This window comes from Plutella xylostella, chromosome 4 (genome assembly GCF_932276165.1).
Source record: "Plutella xylostella chromosome 4, ilPluXylo3.1, whole genome shotgun sequence".
NCBI lineage: Eukaryota > Metazoa > Arthropoda > Insecta > Lepidoptera > Plutellidae > Plutella > Plutella xylostella.
In genome coordinates, this window is record NC_063984.1 from 9,855,624 (window position 1) to 9,882,578 (window position 26,955).

The following is a 26,955-nucleotide window of genomic DNA, read 5'->3' on the forward strand; positions in this document are numbered from 1 at the left end:
TTTAAAATACAATCAATGTCCCGAGGTACAAGCGTCCCAAGGTACGTTACGTTACCCTACTTACCTACATAGATCAGTGTAGTCGAATACAAAATAAATGTTACAATATTAGGTTTGTCATAAAAAGTTATCAAAATAAATGTTACAAGGTAGGTAGGTATGTCTTTAAAAGATTTTTTTCCCGGCTGGTATTGTAACCTGAAACATTAATTATACTTTTATATGCCTGAAAACCACGTATGCATACTGGCTAAAAGTTATACCTGCCGACGTATACTCGTATTTTGACATTATCATAATAGTTATTATATTTTCATACTTAGGTAAGTGACTATCTCGGAATAATTTATTACATTAGCATGAAATAATGATTTGTCAATGATATTTACTCAGTAATTCCCCACTTATATTAATGGTACTTACTTAAAGGTGCTCATGATGTGACTGGCTATTTTCGTAATAAGGACTCGTAAATAAAACATTTAGGTAAGTCTTTTCTGGTTCGGGAGAAAACATTAAGGGCAACCTTTACTCAGTTTTCTTTTGACAAGCTATTGAAGGCATATGCCAGGCAAGACTGCATAAATTCTAGCGTTGTTACTTACAAATTACAAGTTTCCACTAACATTACTGACTGCATCACAGAAAAAAAATGTGTAAAAGTACCTTTGGTGGGGGCTATTTATTTTACATAATTATTATGAATTTTCGCAGAAGTATCATGGTGGTATGTTTACTGCAACGAGATAAGGTCGTTGTTAGTGTAGCAGCGCTCCGTTTTTGTGAAGCTAGAATAAACCTCGGACTACTAAACAGACATCACTCAAAGCGTGGGCGAGCGTCGCAAAAGTAAAACGCTGCCTACAATCTCATACACCGCTCTCGGGGCCAAAATATCCAAAACCATTCTTTCTTTCACACATTTTATGATCTAAAAATCTGCCCTTAACAAATAATAACAGTACACCCAACACAAGTAGTCGCTGTAGGCTTTTAATGAAATATTATGTGTTGGATTAAATTTGCATGTCTAAGTGGCGGCTACATTAGCGCAGGCCCGCGGCTCTGGCCGAGGCGAGGTGTGCCGGCCGTAATCTATAAACAACTGGTTAGCTTTAATCAAATACCTATTAGGGTATTAGGTCGGTCTAGATCTGAGGGGTATTTGATTGGTGCATGAAATGGGATAAGTGTATCTGGGACCCGTCGAGCGTCCGCGGATGGTTTATACTGGTTTTTAATACAGGAGGAAATTAATTCTTATTAAATTGTGTTATTTTCTTTATAATTTGGAGAATAGGAAACATCATCATCAATCAACACGAACATAGATAGCAGTGCAATTTTCGGCTGTGAATAAAGACTCTGTCAAATTATAGCGATAAAATTTAGCAATCGATTTGTATGAAGATTCATTCCAACTACCGCATGTTACATCCGAGTCATAACACAAACTGCTCCAGACCACATCGCTACCTGAGCAGCGAGCTCCAACCCATCACAAAGCCATCAGTTTAAAAACCAACATAGTAACCAAATTGCATTCACCTCAGCGTCATCGTAAAACATAATAGCCTGGCCCATCCATTCACTCTACCTTATCCCTTGGACCCTACATCAACTCCCATACCCCCACAATTTCTCCATCCTTATTGCCGAACAGTAAAATTCATTTTCCAATCACATTAGTGTTAGCAGAAAACGTGGAAGGGTCAAGCGGCAGTAATGGTCAGGTCTTCCATTATGCTTCATATAAGTTAAAAGTCCTTATAAAGAGACGCGTCAGTTATCGTCGCTCCTGAATTATGGTTTATGACCACTTAGGGTGAGTGCGCTCGGGTGGTTAGGGCTCTTCTTTCGCGGTTGGTAATTAAATAAGGAAAGTTTGTTGGTGGTTGTTAAGGTTTATGGAGTCTGTGTGATGACGCTGGCCGCCGTGGAGGCTGGAGCTTACGAGTTGTCGGAATCATTATTTTGGATTCCTATACTATTTTGCTGGCAGAATACCACGTTGCAAATAATTAGTTAAAGCATCAATCCCTTTATCCCTAATAAGGAACAAAGGGTCACCAGTATATGTTCCTCCATTCGGATTGGTGATTGCATTACTTAGATAGTATATGTGGATGCATCTGAAACGCTTATTCAAAGCCTTTTATTGTTGTTGCTGGAAAAGAAGGCGTCAAGACTATTCTTAGCAATATTTTATTTCCTACCAAGCTGGCAAAAGCTAATTCCCCACAATCGTCAACAGTCTAACACTTTGGTTAGAGTTAACATTATTATTTATTAACAAAACGAGCGCCTTCCTAGCTTGATACCCGACCGCGGTGTGAAGCTGTCAGGCCCAGGAGGGTCACACTAGCTTGACTACAAGCGAACGAACGAAAAGCTATCCTGCAATTGTAACGAGATAGACCGCTGTATAACTATGTTTTTTTATCTTCGCCGGAAAAAGGGGGGTTTTATAAGTCTACTTGTCTATGTATCAAAGTGTGTCTGTGGTAGCGTAGCGCCAAACGGTTGAACCGATTTTCGATTTGTTTTTTTTTGGGTCATAGGTAATGTTACCTTGAGTGTTCTTAGCTAAGTTTCATGAAAATAAATTTAGTACATAGTTCAAATCACTGCATGTTTTTAGTAGGAATTTAATGTTATCTAAGTTACAGGTAGGCTTAAATAAATAAATAAATAACATAGTTCAAAAGTTATGCGACTTTTACCATCTCATCACAAACACTTAGACAGTATTTAATAAGTATTTAGCGTTGTCAAACGCCTTCAAAATAACTTTTAATTTCGTTTTAAACACTTGTTAAACAGTGTTTAAAGGTTTTTTTGATAGTGCAGCTATTGTTGAATGTCGGAGGTTTTAAACTTTGGTTAGATTATTCTTAAGCTGGAATGGACATCGGCGTGGGGGCTGATTACACTCCCGCACTAATAGGGTGAGGTGCATTATGCCGGCCGCAGCGTGAATTATGAGTTTATGAGCGAGCTGCTTATCACGGCATTCCTACAGTGAGTTATGAGACTGGGGACAGTCAGGGACGCACTGAGTGCAAGGAATAGGGATCTAGTTAGGTATACAAGATCGAATTCGTATGTAAATCGCTAAGTTTAGATCTAAATATAGCTATAAATTACTAGAGCAGCTTTTGGAACCCCTCGAAAAAATATTAGCTTCTCCATACAAACTTTGATGACTTTTCAATATTATGATAAACCACTTTTTTTTTTCTCGAATTTCCAAAAGTTACGCTAGCTTAAGTTGACCCACTGAGTTACCCCCTTTCAGCTGATTATACCACTTTTGCAACATTCTGTAAAAGTTCATATTGTCTACGTGCTAAATGATAAATATGCAAAAATAAGTATACCTACCTACATGCACAAAACCGTTCTGTTCACGAGGTCGTTAAATAAACACATTATTAAATTGTCACTTCATAAAAAAAACTTTAACTTTAATTGTTCCTTCACGAGAAGTATTTGTAATTATAACCAAAAATTATAATTGCTTCGCGAAACTGTTGAAAATAAACTGCTGGTGCGGAAAACTGCGACCTTTGTAGTTGGAAGTGGCCATCATGACATCACGACTGGAGGTGGCGGCGAAATGTAGGTTAATAAAGTTAATGATGATCACGCGGGGAGCGGGGCGCGGGGCGCGGGGAGAGGGCAGCGGGGCGCGGGGCGAGGTCATCCGAAGATGCCTAACTGCTCACCCATCAACTTTACAGCATCTGCCTCATAATTTAATTAAAAAATTCACAGAAAACGAGCGGCGCGCAATCTTCCAAATTGCGCATCCACACCGGCAGCCTAATTCCCTTAAATATTATTTTTGCCTCCTTTATCGTATATTTTGAAATTAACCCGGCCCGCGTAATGACTGTAATATGCGAGGTTTTGATTAAATTCCGTCAAAACCAATACTTAAACGTTATCAAGGGGGTCATATCGGCTGGGGCGGGAGCAGGGACGACGACCGTTCGCGGCCTCTCTTGTGCAATTATTATCAACTGTTGGCGAAAACATGCGCCCGGCCCGCCCCTTCGCTGTCGCTGATAACGAACTGCTCCTATTTTTTACTCTACTCAAATCTCGGGATTAGGTTATTTTCGGCTAATCCCGCCTGAAAATTAGAACAAATTATGGTCGCAATACCTCACTCGTTCAAATTGATTGATTGCCTCGAATTGCACTCGCAACCGGATCCGGACAATCGTTGAAATTATCTGATTAAAACAATGAGCGATGCGAAATTAAAACGCGTTCATAAACCAAAAAACTGGGCTCCCATGATTGCGGTACTTAGGGCGCATTACGCGTGGTCCGTTTTTTCTCGGCGCCAATTTCGTTGCGCACTTGTCTCGCTAATAGTAATTCAAGCCATTATGTCTGGCAACACTTTAATGCCGCATTTGCATAATAAAATTACCTTCCCTCATCAGTGTGGTATTGAACGACGGCGACCGGTCCAGCGAAGATGATGAACCATCGATTTCTTATCAAGTCTATTTAGAGACTTTATTTATAGTGTTGAAATTTTACTTTATAGGGTCGTAAACGCTTGGCATCTTAACTGTAATAGCGTGTGTTAGTGACTGCGTGGTCAATGGAATAAAATACAATTGAAATAAACTTATAATAACGCACAGTGTATTAGTTTCAAAAATATCCCGGAGTAAAGTAATATTTTGGCGTGTAAGTAGAGGTCATGAATTTTGTAGAGTTAGGGCGTTTAGAATTTAAGAGCTTTCTACCTGAAATCTGATAACATTTTAACAATGTCACATTGGCTAAATTTTAACTATGTATTCCGGTTCATGGAACTATTACGATCTAGCAGACATACATACAACGCAGAGAAGCATAACAAAAACTCATTTTATTAGGCCAAAGATAGATTTAAAAAGAAAGATAACTACCTAACAATTCATTGCCACAAGAATAGGTTTAATACAAAGTTATATATACATAAAGTACGTACCATTCCATCTGTATTGCCTCAGTATAATTTTACACTACAATTTCCAAGTGCTTTGAGTCCGCCGCCGTCCTATAATAATTAGCAACTGTACTCATTAAGCTAATTTACCAACACGCAATAAGCTGTTAGGTTATTAAATATATCTAGGTACTATTTATGCTTACTCGATTTTTCTATAACTCGTCGCTACAATCTAGATTCTAGACATTTAAAATGATTACCAAGTGTTGTTCTTTCTAAATTCAAAGTAAGCTTGTCAAGTTTAACATTATAATTGATTCTTTGAATACAATGATCTCTTAAATTATAAATTATCTTCCGCCAAACATTAGCAAAAATCCAATACATTGTATCTAATTATGTCTTCTTACTTATATGTATAATTGTATATACCTGCGACTGCAACACATGCTAATTTCCCTGACCGGCGCAGGCGCATTTAAATCGGACCGGGCACGTTCGAAAACTCAGCCGATGTATAATTTGTACATTCGCAAACAACGTGTAATCTGTTAATAGCATGTAATTACTAGTGTTTAGTACCGAACGCACTTAGACGCAACAGTTACACGTGAAGCTGGCACTTACTGGGGGGTCACTTTATATGACGAAAAACCAAGTTCCGGAGCGTTTCTGCGCGAACCACGACTCTATCTCGTTTTATTAAACTTGCCGAATACATGACAGCTCTCGTTCGTTTGTTTTTCATCAGTATAAACTATAAAGTAACCCTTCGGAGCCACTGAGAGTCGTGATGTGGCTCGGTGGCGGTTTGTGGAGCAAAAGAGTTCAACGCGCAAGTACTTTTTTTATAAAGAATTGTTTTCTTAAAAAATAAATTTAGTAAAGAATTAGACAAACAGTAATAATGAATCTTATGTTCTTATATGTTTATTAAGTATACATTTAATTTCTTGTTTCATTAATACCAGATACAATAAGGTAACTAAGTACCTATCTACATTCAAGTCAGGTTCATTATTAACGTGAAAAATTATATTTTTTGAAAAAATTAAGGCGAATTGCGCACTTTCAAAACATACTAAGATAAAACCACAAATGGTCATATCAAACCCTATGGCTGTGAGACCTCACTCACCTAAACTATAAAACATCAGGCATCTTCGCCATAAAATACAGATAGCCATCTTCTAGACCTTAGGACGTTATAGGCTCAAAACACCTACTTACGTCGTATAAAACTTAATTGCTATTAACTCCACAATTGAGTGACATGTAAAAGGACTTTGTTAGCAAAGTATTCGAACAATAAATATGTAAGAAGTGGTATGTTTCGTACGGTAACTTACGAGTAGTACCTATCTTGTTGTTGGGTCGGTGACAACACAAGAGCTATACTAGGTTAGTGACCCTTGGTGACAGAAAAAGTAATCAAAAAGTTTATAAAATGAAACGGCTGTTTAAAGCATTTTTGAAATTACGTATAGACTCTAGGTACCTACCTACTAACTAATAGGAGGTACGTTCTAAAATTTTTAATTAACATGGCAGACAAAGTTATCTTGCAGTTTTAGAAAAAACGTTTTTAAACAGATGTTATGATTTTTATGCAATTGGACGATATTTCGACTACCGCGCTATAATACCTTTATGACTGTGTTCGCAGCAGAGTGAAATCGTGAACATTTCACATCTCCCATGACATTGTGTGCTGGAGCCGCCCGCGAGTTGACACCACATATATTTCATTTTTAACGAGCCCGCCACAATTATCCGACATTTCTCAGCCGCCATTACAGTTTTACAATACAAAATTAATACCTCAAGTATTTTAATTTGCAATGTAAACGTTGCACAGTTTACATGTGCTTGCAGCAATAATTATTAATGAGGTTAGGCTAAGTAAACACTAAACAGTTAGCTTAGCTGACCACATAGGTTAACTACAATTTTAATAATAGCTTAGAGCTAAAAGATGATCCTTTCTGAAGTTTTAAGCTTCTTATAACCTTTAAAATGTTGCCTCTTATTTTATGGTTATCAAGTAAATTATTTAGTACATAGGTATTATAATATTAGTAGGTAACTTATCAATAAATATATGTACATACCAAATACTTACCAAAATAAAGTAAAAAAATATTTGCAGTCATTCCGATCGTCCGTTTGTGTTTTAGCCGGGGGTGAAGTTAGACCCAATATTCTATGGTAAGCCTAGCAAGTAAGTAGGAAGATTAGGGGTCAAATTAAGCCACCTATTAGACAACCGGCGACCCAAAATTGAATCGATTAGGATAATCTGGCCACCTGTATTACCTACCTACCAAATTATGCAATTATGCACCTACCCGCATTATTATTTAAACAGCTGTGCGGTAGACCCTTTGATCCTTCGAATAATTTGCGGTTTATAATAGTGTAATGATAACTATACAAAATTGGGAAACAGTAGTGGTCTGTTTGTCTTTGATGTCCCATTTCCTCTGTTTGATGGCTTTATTAAGAGAAATGCGTGATTCGACGACGAATTTTCAAGATTGTCCATTTTTAATGCGGTTTGTCACGGGAAGTCTTAATTTATACGTAGGTATAGGTACTTTACTAGATGAAATTGGTTGGCTGCGTGTGTGTTCTCTGGTTGTGGTTCAGTGTTTTTTTCTAATGCTGCTACCCCACTTGGCTATTCGTATTTGCGTATTTGCAAAACCTATATTGGCTTTAACAATGTTTAAATGTTATTTAAAAAACCGGGAAGTAGTCAAATACGACAATATTTTTTGCGAATACCTAATAAGTAGAATAACTATTATAGAGATAACGCATGGCAGTTTTGTCAAATACGAAATTAAAATAACTACGAATAGTCAAGTGATACCTACCAGTATAAGATGTATACCTACCTAGTCGAAACCGTTTTACCTACCAAATAATTTATTTAGTACAATACCTATACCTACATACATATAGACACCCTAGTTCTTGTACCTAATATCTTCCTACTTGCCCGCGAGTAGGTAAAAGTAGCATTCGTTGCATTTTTAAGGTAAGCGTCCACCTAGCTATAGGTATCGTACCTACGTATCGGACCAAAAGGATTTTCATAAATGTTTGGAGAAACGCAATGTCGATGAAGTGGACGCACCTGTGTGAATTTCTACAAAGAATACTGAATGCGATGCGTCCGTTGTGTACGATACCGAAAGCCACCATATACGTTTCGGACCAAACGGGCTAGGTACGGTGGCCTGCGCCTAAAAGTATACAGGCGGAGTTTTTAAAATAGCGATCTCAAGCTCACATGCTGCTCCAGCACATCCACATAAACACCACTGCTACACACATCACACACAACACGTCCCCGGATTTATAACCGATGTAGCTGGTCCGTTAATCATCAGGGATAGCTATTTTAAAAACTCCGCCTGTATACTTTTAGGCGCAGGCCACCGTACGTATACCAACCGTCAATATTTCAAAGAATGAATAGGTAGGTGGTTTGTTAGTTTTAAAACGGGGTAAGCACGGATGTACAGGTACTTACTGCTTTTGATTGTTTTATTTTTATTTTAGAGGTATTAACTTAGGGTGAAGCCCCATTCCTGCGTTGTATGTTCCCATAGGAACAGCGATATAAAAAATATAGCAACGCCAACGAAACGCACCAAAGGGGCCTCGTGCTTTTTACATCAGTTTTACCGCATTTTCCGCTAAAGGCGCCACTTTTGTATGAAGGAACTTTGATACATAGTAAATTATTTATTTACATTCTTATTAACTCAATGAACTTCTACAAGCACCTTTAATATTTCACGGAATGGAAATGCATGTACCCTGTCACCAAACTATACCGGGATATTAGAGGCTCACTCCTGAGTCTTGAGACACTTTGTTTGTGGTTTCTATGAGCGGCTAGGATCTAACAAAGTACAACAAAAACACCAAAACTGCGACTTCATCACATTTTATTCAGTAGGTACATAAATGTTAATAATAATACCAAAAGTAGATTCCGCGTCAGACAACTGCACCTATCTGAAGCTAGCTACGAGGCTACGTGACTGACAGCCAATCACAGCACACCATTCTCTCGCAACCAACTTCAGACTACACTTATCCGCAAACCCCCACACAAAATCAATAATTCTGCTTGGCCGGGTCCTTCGCATTCTGTAGAGCCTGCGTGAGGTAGAGCTTGGCTAGGCTCTGGGAGCAGAACTGGGAGATGTGTTGGCTGTAGGTGTGGATCTGCCCCGCCACGATCATGGGGTTGAGGCGCGGCGGCACCGGGTGAGGTTTGAAGAGCTTGTTGACATCTTCCTCGGGTAGGGCCGGCTCGTCCTTAGCCGCGCGGGCTGCGTTCTCCTGTAATGTTGGAAATGTAGGGATTAGGTTGGTGGATAAGTGTTGTAGTATTTGTGATTTTAACAGCGCAGGCCGCTTTTCAAGTCATATTTTAGCACACTGATAGATGAGAAAGAGTTTTACGTCGTGTTACATTACGGGATACATTTTGATATGAACACGGAAAATACAAAGATTATCTAGTAGCATAAATTTTTTCTCGTCTCTTTTACAAACGCCACTCTGTGCGGGAGAAGAAAACGGTAATAAATCATACATGATAGTTTTGAATAGTAATTGTATTACAGCGTACATATTGACCGAATGGCGCAGTGGTTAGTGACCCTGACTACTGAGCCGAAGGGTTCGATTGCCGGCTGGGGCAGATATTTGTTTATAGACAGATATTTGTACTCGGGTCTTAGGTGTTGATATTTATATTAAGTATCTATCTATCTATGTATTTGTGTAGATATATCAGCTGTCCGACACCCATAACACGGTTCTACCTTTTTTGGCATAAGATTTATTTGCCTAATCTCGTATTGCATAGTAACGTTTGGTCAAAGTCTCGTTACGCCGAAAATCGTATGGCATAAATCTCGTTTAGTAAAAAGTTATTTCGCATAACATTGTTTAGCCTAATAATGGTATGGCCAAATCTTGAATAGCCTAATAATGCTATGGCATAGGTTTATACAAAGTAATAATATTCGTTTGGCTTTAACTTTGACGGAGCGTCTGTTCCCGCTGTTTGGAAAACGCTCCGCTTTGGTTTTGATGTACATGTGCACCTAACACGCTCCTCCTCGCTTTGCTCGTCGTCGCACCTATTTTTAGGTTTCAATCTCATGGGGTTTGTAATAATTATATTGGTCGTTAACTTTCGATTTTTTGATCATACAACATCGTGATTTTCGGGATGTAGGAGAAAAATACCACAATTTGTACATTTACTACATACTTAATATATTATTTATTAAGATAACATTAGGAGAAACAAGTTTATACATAGGTATAGACGAACATAAATTTGAGCAAACGAAACTTAGGTGTTTAAAGATTATGCCTAAAGAGTTTTAGACGAAACGAGCCTTATGCCACATAAGTCTTGGTAAAGTGATGGTTCGGCCAAAAAAGTTTAGACCATACGAGTTATGCGAAATGAGTTTTGGTCAATAAAGATTATGCGAGATGAGCGGAACCCCCATAACACAGCTTGGGGTCGGATGGCCGTGTGTGAGATGTCCCCACATATTTATTTATATTTATTACTCTACTGTACAGGTTCCATGGTATCATTGAATCACGCGCCATTTTTTACAGACATATTCCAGAAACCGAATACTTTTTTACTATGCAACCTGTATACTATGCCATTTCTATACCACAGCTATAGCTAGCTGTATGTGTATAGTATAGCTGTTATATTACCTGAGCGCGCTTGAGCAGCCAGCGGTGCTTGTCCTGCTGCTGGCGCACCACCAGCTGCTGGTAGCGGTTGAACTTGATGGCCTCCTGGTTCAGCTCGTCCACGCGCTCCATCAGGCTGCGGAGCTGGCCTGAAACGATAAAATAATAATTATTATTATTTATTGCACAACAAATTTACGTGTAGGTACATAGGCGAAATTAATGCTAATAGCATTTTCTTCCATTTAACCTTTGGTGTTGTGGAGACAGTGGTAGGTAGTGCGAGAGAGAAAGCTGAGGAGAGAAGCTAAGTTTATCAAAATACTAAAATAAATGAAGAATGGAGGAATTTAATAAGCATTCTCTTTCTGTTCTTGTTTGGGAAGTGCCAAAGAAATAATGAATAGTAGGTTATTACAGGTTGCTCCAATATGCTGATTTTCTGCCAGTTGAAGTTTATTATTACTTGCGGTTTATTAACTAAAGACACTATTTATTATATTTGCATGGAAAAAAAGCTGTCCAGCATGTTGTATTGTATTTCATCTAAATGGCCGATAGGTTTAGCGTCAATTCACACGTACCACAACCACACCACGTCGCAGCGACATAATGTGGTCAAGCTGCGGTTACGTGTGAATAGTGTGACAGCGGCTTTTTGCAGTTGCGTTGTGGCAGCGACAATGTCAATGTGATTGCGTTGTCGCTGTCATTGCGGTGTGGTAACCACGTCGTCGTGTGCAGTTAATACGGAGAACAGGTTGCCGCGGTGCCGCCGCCGCGTGGCGGCGTTGCCGTTGCGATGTGGTTAGGTTGTGGTTGCGATGTGGTCGTATTACACAGGTGGTCGATAACAACGGCAAAATGTGGCACGTGTGAATTGGATTATTCATTGTCAATACAAAATATACGCCCGACCACACGGCGTGGTTGTGGTGTGGTGTGGTTGTGGTACGTCTGAATTGACCCTTACAAGCAACAAAAACACACCTTCCAGCACAGAAGCGGTTCCCAGGTCCAAGAACTTGGACCCCTCCTCATCGGGGATCATCTCAGCGAGCTCGGACATCATGATGTTGGTGAGCGGGGAGTTGCGGATCACGATGGGCACCTCGATGAACAGGCTCTCGTAGCCAATCTTGAGGTTCCGGAGAGCCTCCGGGGTGAACTCGCCCTCCTTGTACATGGCTATCGCCTGGAAGGAAGGACAGAGGTTGGTGATGAATAAAAGTATTTATAGTAAATAATTATATACATACATATAGGGTGAGGCAATTGTACACTCCTTTTTTCCACCCTGCTTTGTTTCCACTTGATAGCCTCCATGCCAGCTGTTTGCCTCATTATGGATCAGATGGTGAGCTGTGCATCTATTATCGATCCTTGTTAAGGTACACAACCCATTAACTCTATTAGTGAATACTAATATTAATATTTTTATATATTTTATCATTTGAATTTAGAGGACTTTACAAATTGTGTAGTTATTATAAAATAAAAACAAAATACTGAACAAAACATCATACCTGAGGAGTAAGCCTGTAAGCCTTCAGCGTGAGGAAGCCCCGGGCGGACTTCTTGGTGTCGTAGATGACGACGACGCTCTCCTCGATGGAGGTCTGGTAGTGGAACTGCGACTCCAGCAGCGGCAGGCTCAGGAAGTTGCCCACGTCCGCGCTCTGGTACCTGGGTAATTATAATTATGTGGAATGTATTATTTGCCATAAAGTGGGAGGAGATATAAAGAAGTATAAATACCAGTAGGTACGAGCAGTTTTGCTTCACCTTAAAAGTTTTCCCATGGGAATTCCGGCATAGACAGTAACCTATGGTTAATCCAGGGTTTCAGCTTCCAATACATGTAGAATATTTCATCAAATACCCTTTAGCAGTTTTGGCATGAAAGAGGGACAAACCTCCATCCATAATTACATAGCTTTATGCTACTCTAGTGGTTCAAGAACTCATTTACTTGTCTCTCTCATAGATTACCACAAATCTAATGTGATCTTTCACTGACACCATAGTCTTAAACTTCATTTGAGCTGGATGTGATAAAAAAAATCATTCATCAACTTTACAACAACACCACAAACACTCACCATCCAACATGGAAGTGATCAACATTAACCCGGCGCAGTCTGCGCATCATGTCGAGCTGGTACTCCTCCTCGTCCATGGTGTCATCGTGCTTGGGGAACGGGAAGCAGTTGGTGATCTCGAGGCGGTTCTCCACGACCAGCCCGAGCAGCGCGCCCTGCGCCACCTCCATGTTGCTGCATGACTCTTCATGGCAGTGCTTCACTATTTTCATCACCGCCTATTTGAAGAGTAATTTAATTCATGTAATGTTTATTAGAATTTACTATACTTTAGTTATGCAGAATAATAATTTAAAAAATATACATATAATTAAAAAATTACTAGAAAAATAGCAGGAAAATGTTGGGTACATTAAAACTCTAATGACTCATACAGTTAATAGGTCCATACAAAATGTTTAATCCTGGAGATAATGGTTTAATTTATATTAAAATTGAACCATAATGTTTATAATTTAACAGTTCACTAAACTAACCTCATGCTGTAGATGGCAGGGTGCTTTATTCATAGTTACAGTTTAAATCAAAGAAAACTAAAAAAAAAGGTGATAAACAAAGCACTAGACAGTCCAAATAGAGAGAATTCGCATCCTGAGACTAATCTGTATAAATAGTGGTGTCATCACTGTTTAAATGGACGGATCAACAACACACAGAGGTCGGCGCTACTACACTATCTCCAAAAACAGAGTCTGAGTCATCTCATCATGAGTTGAGCTACATTTACTAAACAATGTTTATACAATCAGCATGATTATATTATTTGCCAGCAGTGTATGTTGTTTATGTCACCGGTCATCAACATGTAAGTTAGGTATAGTTGGCACTTATGGATTAGTAGAGAAGGCTTGTTTGATTTTGACCAATGTTTATGAAGACTAGACCAAAACCTAACCTATAAATAATAATATTTCAGCAGAAGCAATGCAAATTAACAATGAAGATAGGTAAGAACCGACTAATTTAAAAAGTTTTAAACCTAGTATACTGAACTAACTGTTAAAATTGATTAATTTGTGTGAAAAACATCACTATCCATGACGTGTTTAGAAAGTCACAAAATAGTTTATATTGACGATGAAGCCTGCTTACAAAATAAACAGTGGATAAAGATGAAGTTGTAAGGAAGTTAACCCACCAGTCCATCAGTCTGAACGTAAGTAATTGCAGCTTCATTTTCAGGAACTCGCCTTGCAGAACCACCACGATTCGCCATTTTTCAACTTGAAAGATTTTGACAGTTCTTGTTTGACAGTATTACGCATCGTTCACTTCTTTCATTTCATTCACTCATTACTCTATCTGTCTATGGAAATATCAGGCATACCAATGTAACAATACTAAAATATACGTTATTACACTACGTATACCGTTCATAATTGTCACCTCACTATTTGACAGTTGCTAGTTTTTGGTTGTGGTCGATTTCGACGATTCGATTCCAAAGTTTCCGAACGATAACAACAGTTGTCAAATTGATAAAATTGATTACAATTTTAAAGTTAATTTAATAAATACAAATGTTGAAAATAAAAATCCCTAGTGAAATCCCCTGAAACAATGGCTTCTCGGACCGCAATGTTAAATAGGCGTAAACATTCTGCGTACGCTTTATAGTTTTTTTCATAAATTGTGAAGTGCTGTGCAAAGTGCAGTGAAATAGCTCAATGTTTACTATTTATCTACCCAGAAAGGAAGAGCTGAAATGAGTCAGCATAAGTTTTGGAGGGGACTAACACCATTAATCATCTCATCGTCACAACAAGTACCTGATAAAATAATAAAATTATGTACTCTAGGGACAGAATTCGTCGTTCTAGCAAATGACCATGGTCTGTACCTATGCAGCTCTGAAGAAGACTACTTGAGCTTTAAAAAAGTCGCCGGTATATCAGCAATAGACATATCATACCACAATGACATTCTTTACATTATTGATGTGCATGGGCGGTTATACAAAACAGATTCCAACTTTGAAAACAAGGAAGAAATAGTTGTAAGAGAAGATGCCAAGTGCTGCCCCCATGGATTCAAAAGCTCTAGCTTTAAGGTTAAATTTAGGAATGTGGTCACCAGTGACTTTGGCCAGCTGTTCATCAGCAGTGAGGGGCAGCTCTGGGGGTCAGGAATCATGCCCCAAATCTCTTTAGACTCTTCTAATATCAAAAAGGTGCCATTTTTCGAAGGGAGAACTGTATACAGTGCATCTATTGGGGAGAACTTTGCAGCTGTAATAGCCAGGAAGAATGTCCGCAGGTCTGACAACTGTGACACAGACAGTGACAATGATGATGAAGAGGTGTTTGCATCCAACTGTTCTCAGTGTCAAACTATCATTGGCTTAGCTTCCCCGGCGTCTGTGCCATCCCTCACTGAGACCTGTCCTCTAGGAGTCCAGCTCAGCAAGTCCAGTGAAGACTCCAGCAGCACCACCGCCCCACAGACTGATGTACACATAGATACTCACAGTTTCACAGAAGATTCTAGTCCCTCTTCAGAAGAGTCCAAAATTGCAAGAATAAATGCTGAAAAAAGCAGTAACAATATGAAATCTGAAGGTGAAAGCAAGTCACTAGATACAATAGTAGCCAATGATGATGATAATCAAGATAGTTCTAGTGAAATTATTGAAGAAAACACAGAGAAAATAAATAATATTTTTATAAACACAGATGCTGCTAGACAGTTTTTAAGCAGACAGCTGTCCTGGGTCTCCGCTGCTGGTGAGGATTACTTGGTGGAGTACACAGAGAAACCAACCAGGATAATAAAAGAAAATGTATCCAATCTTACCAACTTTGTGTATGAAGGCGTCAAAACTGTTGGTGATAAAGTAGCCACACTTTCTAGACATGTCAGTGGCAGCAGTGATAACAATGAGATAGTGGAATTTCAATCAAGACTACAAAATGATGACATGTCCTCTCTTATGTACAGCTGTGCATCAACTTGCCATTTGGATGACCTGCATTTCTCCACTAGTACAGTGAGTAGTGAAAAAGACTTTGAGGTTGCTCACAAAAATGAAAACATAAAAAACATGTCAAAACTTGGCAAAAACATCCTAGCTACAGAGCTGTGGACGTGGGGCGATATATCTCATGGACAACTGGGTATAGGAGACACCATCAAAAGAATCAAACCTGTAGTTGTGATGTCCCTCTGTGGTTTTGGTCTTCAGAAGGTTTCCTGTGGAAAGTGGCATTGCTCAGCACTGACATTGGATGGGCGACTGTTCATGTGGGGATACAACCACTACAAACAAGTAAGTCTAGATTCTAGAGATGACAAAAGTGGACCTAAACAATTCACAGAAAACTCAGACAGTGACAGAGTGAGGGACATGATAGCTACAGACCATCATACCCTGGCGTACACTCACAACGAAAACATATTCTACATGGGAAAACACACAGAAGGATTCACAGAAACAGCTGTTAACTTAAATAAGAAAGTAGATGAAGAGGAACCAAAAGAAAATGCCAACGAAATAGCACTCGTTAAAATACATGATCACTTCAACAACTTGGTAAAAAGTAAATCGAAAAATATGTGCTATCATTGGAGAGTCCTATCCTCTGGAAATTTTAGCTACTGTTCTGTTGAAGAGTCACACAGGAGCCCGGAGTTCCAAGACCTTTCTATTGCTCAAAGATATTTAGAAGAGATGATTTTAATATACCACTCACTGCTAAAGCCTTTCCTTAAGAAAAGCAAAGCAATATCAGCACACTCCAACATATACGAAACTGTTTGTGATATTTTCGGAGATATTTTGAACTTGACTGCTCTAAATGTGCTATCAATGTGGCAATACGCAGAAAAACACATAAGCGAATGTGATATTTCGTTGATAAAAAGTTTTGAAGAGCATATTTATTTGTACAGAAAGTATTACGTAGCTGTAAGCAATCTAATTGTTATCGGTGGTTTCGCTCATATCAACAGCATCGTAGATGTTCTTACAAGCGTGTACAACCTGTTCAGTGACCAGCTGCCCTCAAACAAACAAAAGAACAACAAGAAAACGCTTGAAGCCGTAGTAGCTCTAGCATTTGTCCAGCCCCTAACGAGATTAAGTTCTTACAAATGCATCGCACAATCGTTATTGCGACATAAAACTAAAAGAAAACACGATAATAAAGCGCATGTAGACGACAAAATAAACAGAGTAATAACCGCATTAGATACTCTTATAGACGAGCAGGAAAAAAAACGGAAGGAAGCGGAAATTACGAAACTATTTTGGGAGAGTTGCGGGAAATCTCTCGAGCAATACCGAACACCGGACCGACGCTTGATCAGAGAATCTAAATCTCGACCAATGAATTTAGTTAACCCTGGGCGATTCTCGTCGCATTGGTTCATTTTGTTCAACGACTTATTCATCCATGTCGTCGGCAGTACGCCCAACGTCCATCACTTGGAAACTTTGTGGGTAGAGCCAGTTACGAATACAGACTCGTTACAAAACATCATACAGCTGACGACACCAGAGGAGGTGATATCTGTGTCTACTCCATCGGAGCAGGAGAAGTCAGAATGGGTGCAGGCCCTAAACACTTCCATCAAGACAGTCTTAAACAAGGAATCGAACTACAAGCCACCTTCAATCCGTACAGCCAGTTATACGTTTTCGACTAAAAGCCAGTTTTACAAAGAAGCCACTTTCAATGGCCGATGGCTCGACGGCAAAGTCCACGGGACTGGCAAAGTGGAATGGCCTGAGGGGAAATTTTACGTCGGTCAGTTTCAGATGAATGCCCTCTCCGGACATGGCAAAATGGAGATCCCTGGCGTAGGTAAGATATGACACTTCACAAAGCATTATAGCACCTACCTAAAAACATTTAATTACCTACCTCTTGTTCGTAGCCTTCAGCTATAGAAGAGAAAGACAACAATATTTCAATTCTAGATAGATTTTTCAGAGAATGACCCTTAGTATAATTCAACAGGCATCTACGAAGGTCAATGGAAGGACAACCTCCAAAACGGCTATGGCGTGATGAAGTACACGAATGCGGACATCTACGAAGGTTATTTCAAGGACGGCTCGCCTCACGGACACGGCATCAAGAAGCAGGGAGACTTCACATCCTCGTCGGCCACTATATACACTGGGGAGTGGGTCAATGGCGTCAAACAGGGGTATGGTGTTATGGATGATATCGGTAAGTGCCAGAATAGCGTAGTAGATAAGTTATGCCAGTACCCTCAGATAAGTTATACCAGGCCCCTCAGCACGGATAACAGACCTATCGAATAAACTCCTTTAATGCTCGTTTCACCAATCAGTGCCGTATTTATGGCAAATCGCTATATAGTCATATATTTATCTACGTCGATACGAACCTATACTATAGCCGGGGACAGGCTAGTCTAAATACGTTAGATAGGTAGCCAGTAGTGCCAGTAGTACCTATCTAACAGAGGAAAGCCGAGGACAGAGTGTTGTAAACAATTTAAAACATAAAGTTACTAATTTTATTTCAACACTTTTAACATTTAACGTAAATACATATACGAGGGCTACACCGAAAAGATCGGGAATAGAATACTTAGGAATAAATTAGAGTGAAACCTTTTTGTTGTAACAGATGTAAGGTTTTTTCAAATATAATTCCATTCTCGAATTTTAAAAAAAGTAAAAAATAAAAGAGTATTGACCATTTGAATTTGACAAGTCGGTGTAAAAAATGGAGCTTACGCGGGAACATTTCCGTGCAATAATTTTTCACAACTTTCGTCGAGGTTTATCTCAAGAACAATGTCTCGCCGAGCTTGTTTCTATTTAAAACGACTATATATCGTTGGTATTCTGAGTTTCGCCGTGGACGTTCCTCTCTTACCACAGTCCCTTCTACTGGTCGTGGTCGGCCAAAAACAGCGGTAACACAAGATAACATCGATGCTGTACGCCAGTTAATAAAAGAAGATAGACATGTGACATACGAGCAGATTCGGGCTTCTCTCAGCATTGGTATGACAGCCATTCAAACCATTTTACATGAAGAACTGGGTGTCAAGAAGTTAGTTTCGCGCTGGGTGCCCCACCGTTTGACCGAGGAACAAAAGTCGGCTCGTGTTAATTGGTGTCGATCTGCTCTGCAACGGTTCAATGGAGGCAGTTCAAATGCTGTCTACAATATCGTCTCTGGTGATGAATCGTGGATTTATTCATATGAGCCCGAAAGAAAACATCAATCGGCAGTTTGGGTCTTCGAAGGTGAGGTCAAGCCAACAAAAGTTATTCGCTCACGCAGCGTGTTGAAAAAAATGGTCGCTTCGTTTGTATCGAAAACTGGCCATGTGGCTACGATTCCATTACAAGAACAAAGGACGGTTACTGCTGATTGGTACACAACAGTTTGTTTGCCGGAAGTCGTCTTACGACTTCCGGCAAACAAACTTCGTAAAACTAACCCGAATCGTCGTATAATCCTTCACCACGATAATGCAAGCTCTCATACCGCTCGCAAAACAAGAACGTTTTTAAATATGGAAAACGTGGAGTTGATGGACCATCCTCCGTATAGCCCTGATCTGAGCCCCAATGATTATTTTACATTCCCAAGAAATAAAGATATGCTACGTGGTCAACGGTTTAGCGGCCCAGAAGAGGCGGTCGAAGCTTACAAATCAGCTGTTTTGACAGTATCCACTTCAGACTGGAATTACTGTTTCAATGATTGGTTTAATCGAATGAAAAAGTGCATTGAATGTCACGGAGTCTACTTTGAAAAACAATAAAAGTAAATAATATTATGATATCTTTGTACTTTTTTCTATTCCCGATCATTTCGGTATCGCCCTCGTAAAGTATTGCTTGTAAACGGAAACAAACAATGTACTAATGGATCTTGACTCAACTCCTCCATCCGTGGTTGGCTTCAATGCAATTTCCTTACACGTCTGCAGATGTTTATCTTTATGTAGCTCCTTAATCATATCCGATTTATCACAGTGATTCATATTCATAACCAACATAATTATAAACAACTGTATATTTTTTGTAGCAAAGTAATTTTCTTTCAATTTGAATGCTAAAATCAATTACAAATTTCAGGAAAAGGCGAAAAATACCTGGGCAGTTGGAGTGATAACAAAAAAAATGGTTGCGGTCTGATAGTAACGCTAGACGGAATTTACTATGAAGGACTTTTCATGCAAGATGTTCTAACGGTGAGTAGAGTGACCTTGTGTTTTGACCTCTGAAATAATTGTTGTTACACGAAAAGTTTTTGGCTAACTGTTCACATTCTTTGTGTCGAAATTTTTGTTTGCACATTGTTTTATAGGTGCTTTGGGATATATAAAGGACAAACGGGATTAGGCTTAAAATATTTAAATGGGTCCGAAAATTCCCAGCCAAACAAATAAAGTTCCAAATTAGTCTAATTACGTTGTCTCGTTTTAGTAGAATTCGTACCAAAGTGTCTTGGTAATTATCGGTCCCAATGACATTGATTAAGATCGATTATGGTTTGCTATGTTTTGAAATTCAATTAAGAAAACTAATTACTTTTAAAATCTTATTTAATACGATAACAAGAAAATTATATTTCACTAAGTAATCCACAATGTTAACTAATTCGTCTATACAGACTATTACAGACTGTACATTTCCACGGTAGTATGTATAATGTACGAGAAGTGTCTTCAATTTAAATTCCTCACTTGCATGTTGTAATGTCGTATGTAATTAACTAAAAGCAACATTAATTTGTGCCAAATCTTTATTGGCACATATTACATTTCTTCCTAGCAACAAAGGAAATTCCAATAGAACTATGACATTTGTAAGTTGCGGATTTAGTTTTACAGATTTTACATTCGTATTCATTATTAATATTTTTCCCATGATTACAGGGCCATGGAGTCATGGTGTTTGAAGATGGCACCCATTACGAAGGGGAATTCAGATCAGCTGGTGTGTTCAGCGGCAAGGGAACATTAACCTTCTCCAGTGGCGATAAGATTGAGGGCTGCCTGAGTGGCGCTTGGACCGAAGGCGTCAAGATCTCCAATGCAACGATGCAGTTGAATGTTTCTAACCCAGTTCTTCCGGCAAATTCTAAGCCAAAGTAAGTTTTATGTAAATTAAGTAATTATGTAATAATTTATTTTCTTTATTGTCTGCACTTTTTGAAAAGGTAAACGGTGAGGTAGGACGAATGGAATGGAATGGTAGACCTTCTCTGCACTAATATTGTTTTGTGTTTTGTTTGTTAAAAACAAAAAAAATACGTTTAACTGTTTTCAGCTCTTTTGGAAAACTCTGTGTCGCACCAAATCAAAAATGGAACGCTCTCTTCCGCCAATGCTATCAATGTCTCGGGGTACCGGAAACGCTTCTGACGCCGACCGGAAGTCACTTAAGCAACGGAACCACAAACAATCAGACCATAGACAATAAAAGGATCTGGCAGAATGTCGCCGTAGCTATATCCTGCTCGCATAAAGAAAAACACAACGTGAAGAAAAGTGCGAAACTGCAAAAAGACTTGGAAAAATCTGTTGACTGCCTCGAAGTCATACCTCAATTCGGACAAGATGCTTTAAAATTGGACGATTATATGGAGCTAAAACAATATTTGCACAATGTAAGTTATCCTTAAATTACTACTTTAAATTATTTATAACATTCTGTAATTTTCCTGTCCCAAGGTTGAATTTTAATAGTAACTTTGTTATGACAGCTGATGCGGATTTGTATTTGTAATATTTATTTTACTATACTTTATTTGCTCAACCTTGTGAGCCACTTTTATGAGTTAATGTTGGCAAGATAACGGACAAATTTTACTTTTCATTACGTAAATTCTTAGGCTGTATTGTTTCCTCTCATCTCCCATTTTAAACGTATTGTCCAATTCTCCTGTGAAATCTAAAGTGAGTTTTTATCTTGTCGAGATTAGTAACTTTGATGTTTATCTTCGAACGATGATATAAATCTTGCATTGCAATCACGCTATCTTATCACTGACACGAGTGCAATGTTTGTCAATTATGTAACATGAAATAACCTTAAACCCCATAACTGTATTGTAGCTGATGGTACGCAACGCGGTGAAGTTGTTCGGAGGGTTCGATTACCGGCTGGTTCTGATAATTGTTTTCAGGTCTTGTATAATATGTCTGCCTTTTTCACAATAACACCGGCAAAAGAAATGAATAAAAACGTGGGGAGTATTCTCCTACCTCTGACTACCCCGAAAGAGTATCCCTTAGTACTAGGAAGAAGTATTTATAAATATCATGATCTCTTTTCTAGGCCTGCGAGTCAACACACCACCCTCTAGGCCAGTTAGTCCTAGGCCTAACTAACGCCTTCAATACGACCTACGGAGGCGTCAGAGTGCATCCATTACTGTTGAGCCACGCTGTCAAAGAGCTGAAAAGCATCACTTCAAGGATCTATCAAGTTGTGAGACTGTTGTTCCCGGCGCTACCGCCAGATGGCACTGATATAGTGTTGCCGTATAAGACGAGGGAGGAAGACGATGTTGGGGAGAGTAATGCTATTGATGGGTGAGTGTTTTCATTGTTAAACTTATAACATTTGGCCGAATCTAAAAATAATCACCACCTGCCAAAAATTTACGTTCAGACGTAGGTCTGTATTTAACAATTATATCGATTGTCATTGATCTGTGTTACCAGCCAATCAAATTTGTCTCACTTTGTAAGTTTCATTTTTCACTGGACATACTCTAAAATGTAGGTAGGTAAGTACTTAATTATTTTTTCCATAGCAACGGAAACGCCTCCTAACAGTACAAAATAACAGCCCCATATTTTCTTTATTCATTTAATTCTTTATTGTACAAACATTACAAAATAAAAGTACAAAGGGTAGACTTAATGCTAAAAGCATTTCACCTTCTCCTTCCAGCGAAGTGGTATCAGCAGCGTCCCTCCTCCAGCCCACACTCCTCCCTCGCGTGCACCCGGCTCTGTTCGTTCTATACGCACTACACAACAAGAGAGAAGATGATCTCTACTGGCGGAGACTGATGAAGTGGAACAAGCAGCCCGACATCGCGCTCATGGCCTTCCTGGGGATCGACCAGTAGGTACACACACGGAGACACACACTGATCTACATACACACTAAGTCAAGGGATATTTTTTTATTTATTCTATAAATGGCCTCTGCTGGACAATAAAGCTAAGCCTCCATCCAACCACTACAGCTTATCTATACAAGATTGGCGTTCCAGGGGGCTGGAAAGCTTCCCACGCTACGTTTTCCTGTTCGAGCTCTAGACTCAACAACTCTCTTACCCTACGGTTAGGGTTTTATTTAGATTTCCTTACTAGTTTATGGCCTATTGATAATCATAGATGAAAATGAGAGGAATATAAATAGTCTATTCAATTTCAATTTATAATGTGACACGTATGTCCATATTGTCCATCCAGGCAAATGCCTGCTCTTTAATGACTCGATTTATATTGCTATAATTATCACCTAACAAAACGTTCCACCATATAAAAAAAACACGTAAATTTACTACCATTATCTAAAAACATCCTTCAATTCTTCCAGAAAATTCTGGGTAACCTCATACCCGCACCTAGAACCGAAGTCTCCGCTCAAGGACCAGTTGTTCGAAGAAGCCGTGGAGACGCTGCAGCAGCTCAAGACCACGTTCTCCCCGATTGAGAAGCTGCTGGTCATCCGCAGCACCTTCCAGAAGATGACCACGGCTGTGCAGCAGGAATTGGGTATGAGTGTGAAATGTGTTGTGTGGATTTAGGGGTTGATGATGGGTAATAGATTCATTTGATATTTTTGAAATAACATGCTTTGAGTGAAATTTAGTACATTATAACGTACATAGACGTGAATGAATGATTTTATTGTTATTTATTATAATGTTTAAAAAATCTCGCATTAAAAGAAAACTATACTTTTATGCTAGCACACATGACATCAAACCTCCACTGCTATACATAAGTCTTTCCCAAGCGCCCTTACAACACTTTGTGATCTCATCCCATCTCATCCTCATCCAGCCAATAAACAAATAACTGTCACCTTCGGACCTCATCCGACGCTATCTTTAGCTTTCAACTTCACTTTCGTCTATGGCGGAAATCATACTGAATTTCTTACAATTTCGTCCAGGCAAAGACTACCTCTGGAGCATGGACGAGCTGTTCCCCGTGTTCCACTTCGTGGTGGTGCGCGCCAGGATCCTGCAGCTCGGCTCCGAGATACACTTCGTGGAGGACTTCCTGGAGAGGGCCATGCAGCATGGGGAGCTGGGGCTCATGTTCACTACGCTGAAGGTGAGTTTTGTTTAGTTTTCTTCATCTTCTTTCTTCTATCTTAACCCGGCAAAAGTCAAATTCAAATGGTTTAATCGATGTAAAATTTTATAATTATTTGTCGACCCCGCTCAGGCTACTTTAAATTTTCACTGCTTTTAGCTCGATCGATCAATGTAATATAATTCAAAATAATGTAGTTTTGTATGGTACTGCCTGGTTAATGGTTAAACACAGGCGTGTGAAATGTGTAGCTTTGGTTTTGGGAGTTTAGTAAAACTATGACAGTGTAAGCAAATATTAAAGCGGGCTAAAATGGAAGCCGATGTACAGTCAGCTGCATAAGTAGCTATACACTTTTGTACCTTGTCAATCTTTGACGGTTCGTCAGTTTGACAAGGTACAGAAGTGTATAGCTATTTATGCAGCAAACCGTACATTAGTGGGACAGAGACAGAGCTAAGATAAAAGTGAGATAGCATGAGTCCGTGGAATCATGGGGCCATTTAAGAATTGATAATTTATTGAGACAGCTTATTACGTTTTTTGATACATACCTATATCACAATGTAATAGATGGGTTTTAGAAGTATGTAGTGGGTTATTGGTTTGACATCTAATAAGTGTCTATAGCACCAAGCATAGTTCTAAACCATTGTGGCTTTTATTTTTAAGTTAGCTTTTACTTTTATTTTTAAGTAATCAATGTCCTGGTTTATACCTAATTATTGTATGTTTTCTTTCACAGGCATGCTACTTTCAAATACTCCAGGAGAAGTTATCAATCGGCTAGTCTGGTGGCTGGAGTAGAATCACGTTCCTTTGATCTCGCAGAACCGTTGGTGCATTTCTAGTGACGTAGTAGTTCCACCTTGTACTGTGTAAATGGAAAAATATAAACATACAGAATCTAACCGCTCAAATTCAAAATAATCTTAATTTTAAAATAGAGCTGGTAAGATTCTGTAATTTGGAAAGCTTTTAAAATTCAACTGAGGTATATTTCTTTGAATAGCATTTGTTTATGTCTAATTGTCTACAGCTCAGCAGTTCTTCTAGTTTCTGAAGGGTCTAGCTATTAGGATGCTCTTCAATGAATATTTTTGCTCATAGCTTGACACATAGATGGCGCGTTAACAGCATTTAAATCGCAATAGGGCTGTACTAAGGGTTCCGCTCATCTCGCATAATCTTTATTGACCAAAACTCATTTCGCATAACTCGTATGGTCTAAACTTTTTTGGCCGAACCATCACTTTGCCAAGACTTATGTGGCATAAGGCTCGTTTCGTCTAAAACTCTTTAGGCACAATCTTTAAACACCTAAGTTTCGTTTGCTCAAATTTATGTTCGTCTATACCTATGTATAATCTTGTTTCTCGTAATGTTATCTTAATAAATAATATATTAAGTATGTAGTAAATGTACAAATTGTGGTATTTTTCTCCTACATCCCGAAAATCACGATATTGTATGATCAAAAAATCGAAAGGTAACGACCAATATAATTATTACAAACCCCATGAGATCGAAACCTAAAAATAGGTGCGACGACGAGCAAAGCGAGGAGGAGCGTGTTAGGTGCACATGTTCATCAAAACCAAAGCGGAGCGCAGCGAAGCGGAGCGGAGCGTTTTCCAAACAGCGGAATCAATACAAGGCACCAGTTTGCGCTATGTAGGGAGACGCTCCGTCAAAGTTAAAGCCAAACGAATATTATTACTTTGTATAAACCTAATAAACCTATGCCATAGCATTATTAGGCTATTCAAGATTTGGCCATACCATTATTAGGCTAAACAATGTTATGCGAAATAACTTTTTACTAAACGAGATTTATGCCATACGATTTTCGGCGTAACGAGACTTTGACCAAACGTTACTATGCAATACGAGATTAGGCAAATAAATCTTATGCCAAAAAAGGTAGAACCCTGTACTAATGTTAACATGGTGGCCATTTGGGATTCACTTTGTGAAAATAATATCAAAATCATAGCTATACAGCTAGTTATACGGTTATTTTTCATGAGGACTATGTATTACATAATGACTGTGAATATTAGAAGGTGGAAATACGACGTCATTAAACGCTTACGCATTAATTGTTGTCTATTTATAGGTCATAATTACTTTGCTAGATGTTCTTAATAACTCTGAATGGTGTTACTATTGTAGTTTAATTAAATACAAGGGAAACTATGTTATATGCGCGGGCGCACATAATATTATGTAGTTATACATATGTGTATGTAAGTCGGTCGTGTCAATTCTGCGAATCTTTCCTACATTTTTCGTATACAGAATGTTGCAAAAGTTCATTAAGCCGAAAAGGGGTGATACAGGGTACAATATTGAACCACTTTTGTTCTACGGCTTGGCCCTCCGACTCGTCACCCCGTTTCGGCTTGCTGTAAGTATTTACCCTTTTTGTAACATTCTGTATGTTTGCCCGATGACTATAATCATATTTAGTTACATATTTGCATTTGCAATAATTTTGCAATATTTATATGTTTAGGTGATAATCTACCTATTATGCATGCGTGTTTGTGGCTAGCTGTAACAAAGTAATATCAGTCAACTGATTGCACTTTATATTTTAATTATGAGACAAGTAATTATTGCGCTGCTTATTATATTACTTTTTGTTGGATTTCGTATGTGCGTGCCAATTTAGTTTTGGTTCATTAAATTATTTCTTTAGTGCCAATTTATATCCTATTTTTTTTACTAAGTAATGCATATCTTAAAAAATACCTACCTATTTAAAGATTTATAAAGCAACTTAAGCAAAATTTAGCCGTAATACTTCAGTGTTGTATGTAGCCGTGTGTTGTGAAAATTATATGGAAAATATTG

The 26,955-nt window shown here is 38.7% G+C and overlaps 2 protein-coding genes across 4 annotated transcripts; one reads left to right on the forward strand and one right to left on the reverse strand.

Moving 5' to 3' along the window:
• Window positions 1-8,902: 8,902 nt before the first annotated feature.
• LOC105397944 (eukaryotic translation initiation factor 3 subunit H) lies at window positions 8,903-14,105 on the reverse strand. Of its 2 annotated transcripts, none has more exons than XM_038120977.2 (6): window positions 13,952-14,105; window positions 12,814-13,031; window positions 12,238-12,397; window positions 11,702-11,906; window positions 10,733-10,860; window positions 8,903-9,319 (listed from the first exon to the last, which is right to left on the reverse strand). In XM_038120977.2, the coding sequence occupies exons 1-6, from the start codon at window positions 14,027-14,029 to the stop codon at window positions 9,092-9,094; spliced, it is 1,017 nt and encodes a 338-aa protein (XP_037976905.1). In that variant the 5' UTR covers window positions 14,030-14,105; the 3' UTR covers window positions 8,903-9,091. The 2 variants fall into 2 exon arrangements, with proteins under 2 accessions (XP_037976905.1, XP_048484656.1); XM_048628699.1 differs by lacking the exon at window positions 13,952-14,105 and adding an exon at window positions 13,290-13,337.
• A 100-nt stretch (window positions 14,106-14,205) lies between these two features.
• LOC105396880 (alsin) lies at window positions 14,206-25,252 on the forward strand. Of its 2 annotated transcripts, XM_038120978.2 has the most exons (10): window positions 14,208-17,615; window positions 17,772-17,987; window positions 19,883-19,998; window positions 20,686-20,900; window positions 21,080-21,419; window positions 22,091-22,347; window positions 22,712-22,888; window positions 23,369-23,547; window positions 23,951-24,114; window positions 24,842-25,252. In XM_038120978.2, the coding sequence occupies exons 1-10, from the start codon at window positions 14,519-14,521 to the stop codon at window positions 24,884-24,886; spliced, it is 4,806 nt and encodes a 1,601-aa protein (XP_037976906.2). In that variant the 5' UTR covers window positions 14,208-14,518; the 3' UTR covers window positions 24,887-25,252. The 2 variants fall into 2 exon arrangements, with proteins under 2 accessions (XP_048484652.1, XP_037976906.2); XM_048628695.1 differs by lacking the exons at window positions 23,951-24,114; window positions 24,842-25,252 and having other exon boundaries at window positions 14,206-17,615; window positions 22,712-22,892; window positions 23,369-23,501.
• Window positions 25,253-26,955: the final 1,703 nt, after the last annotated feature.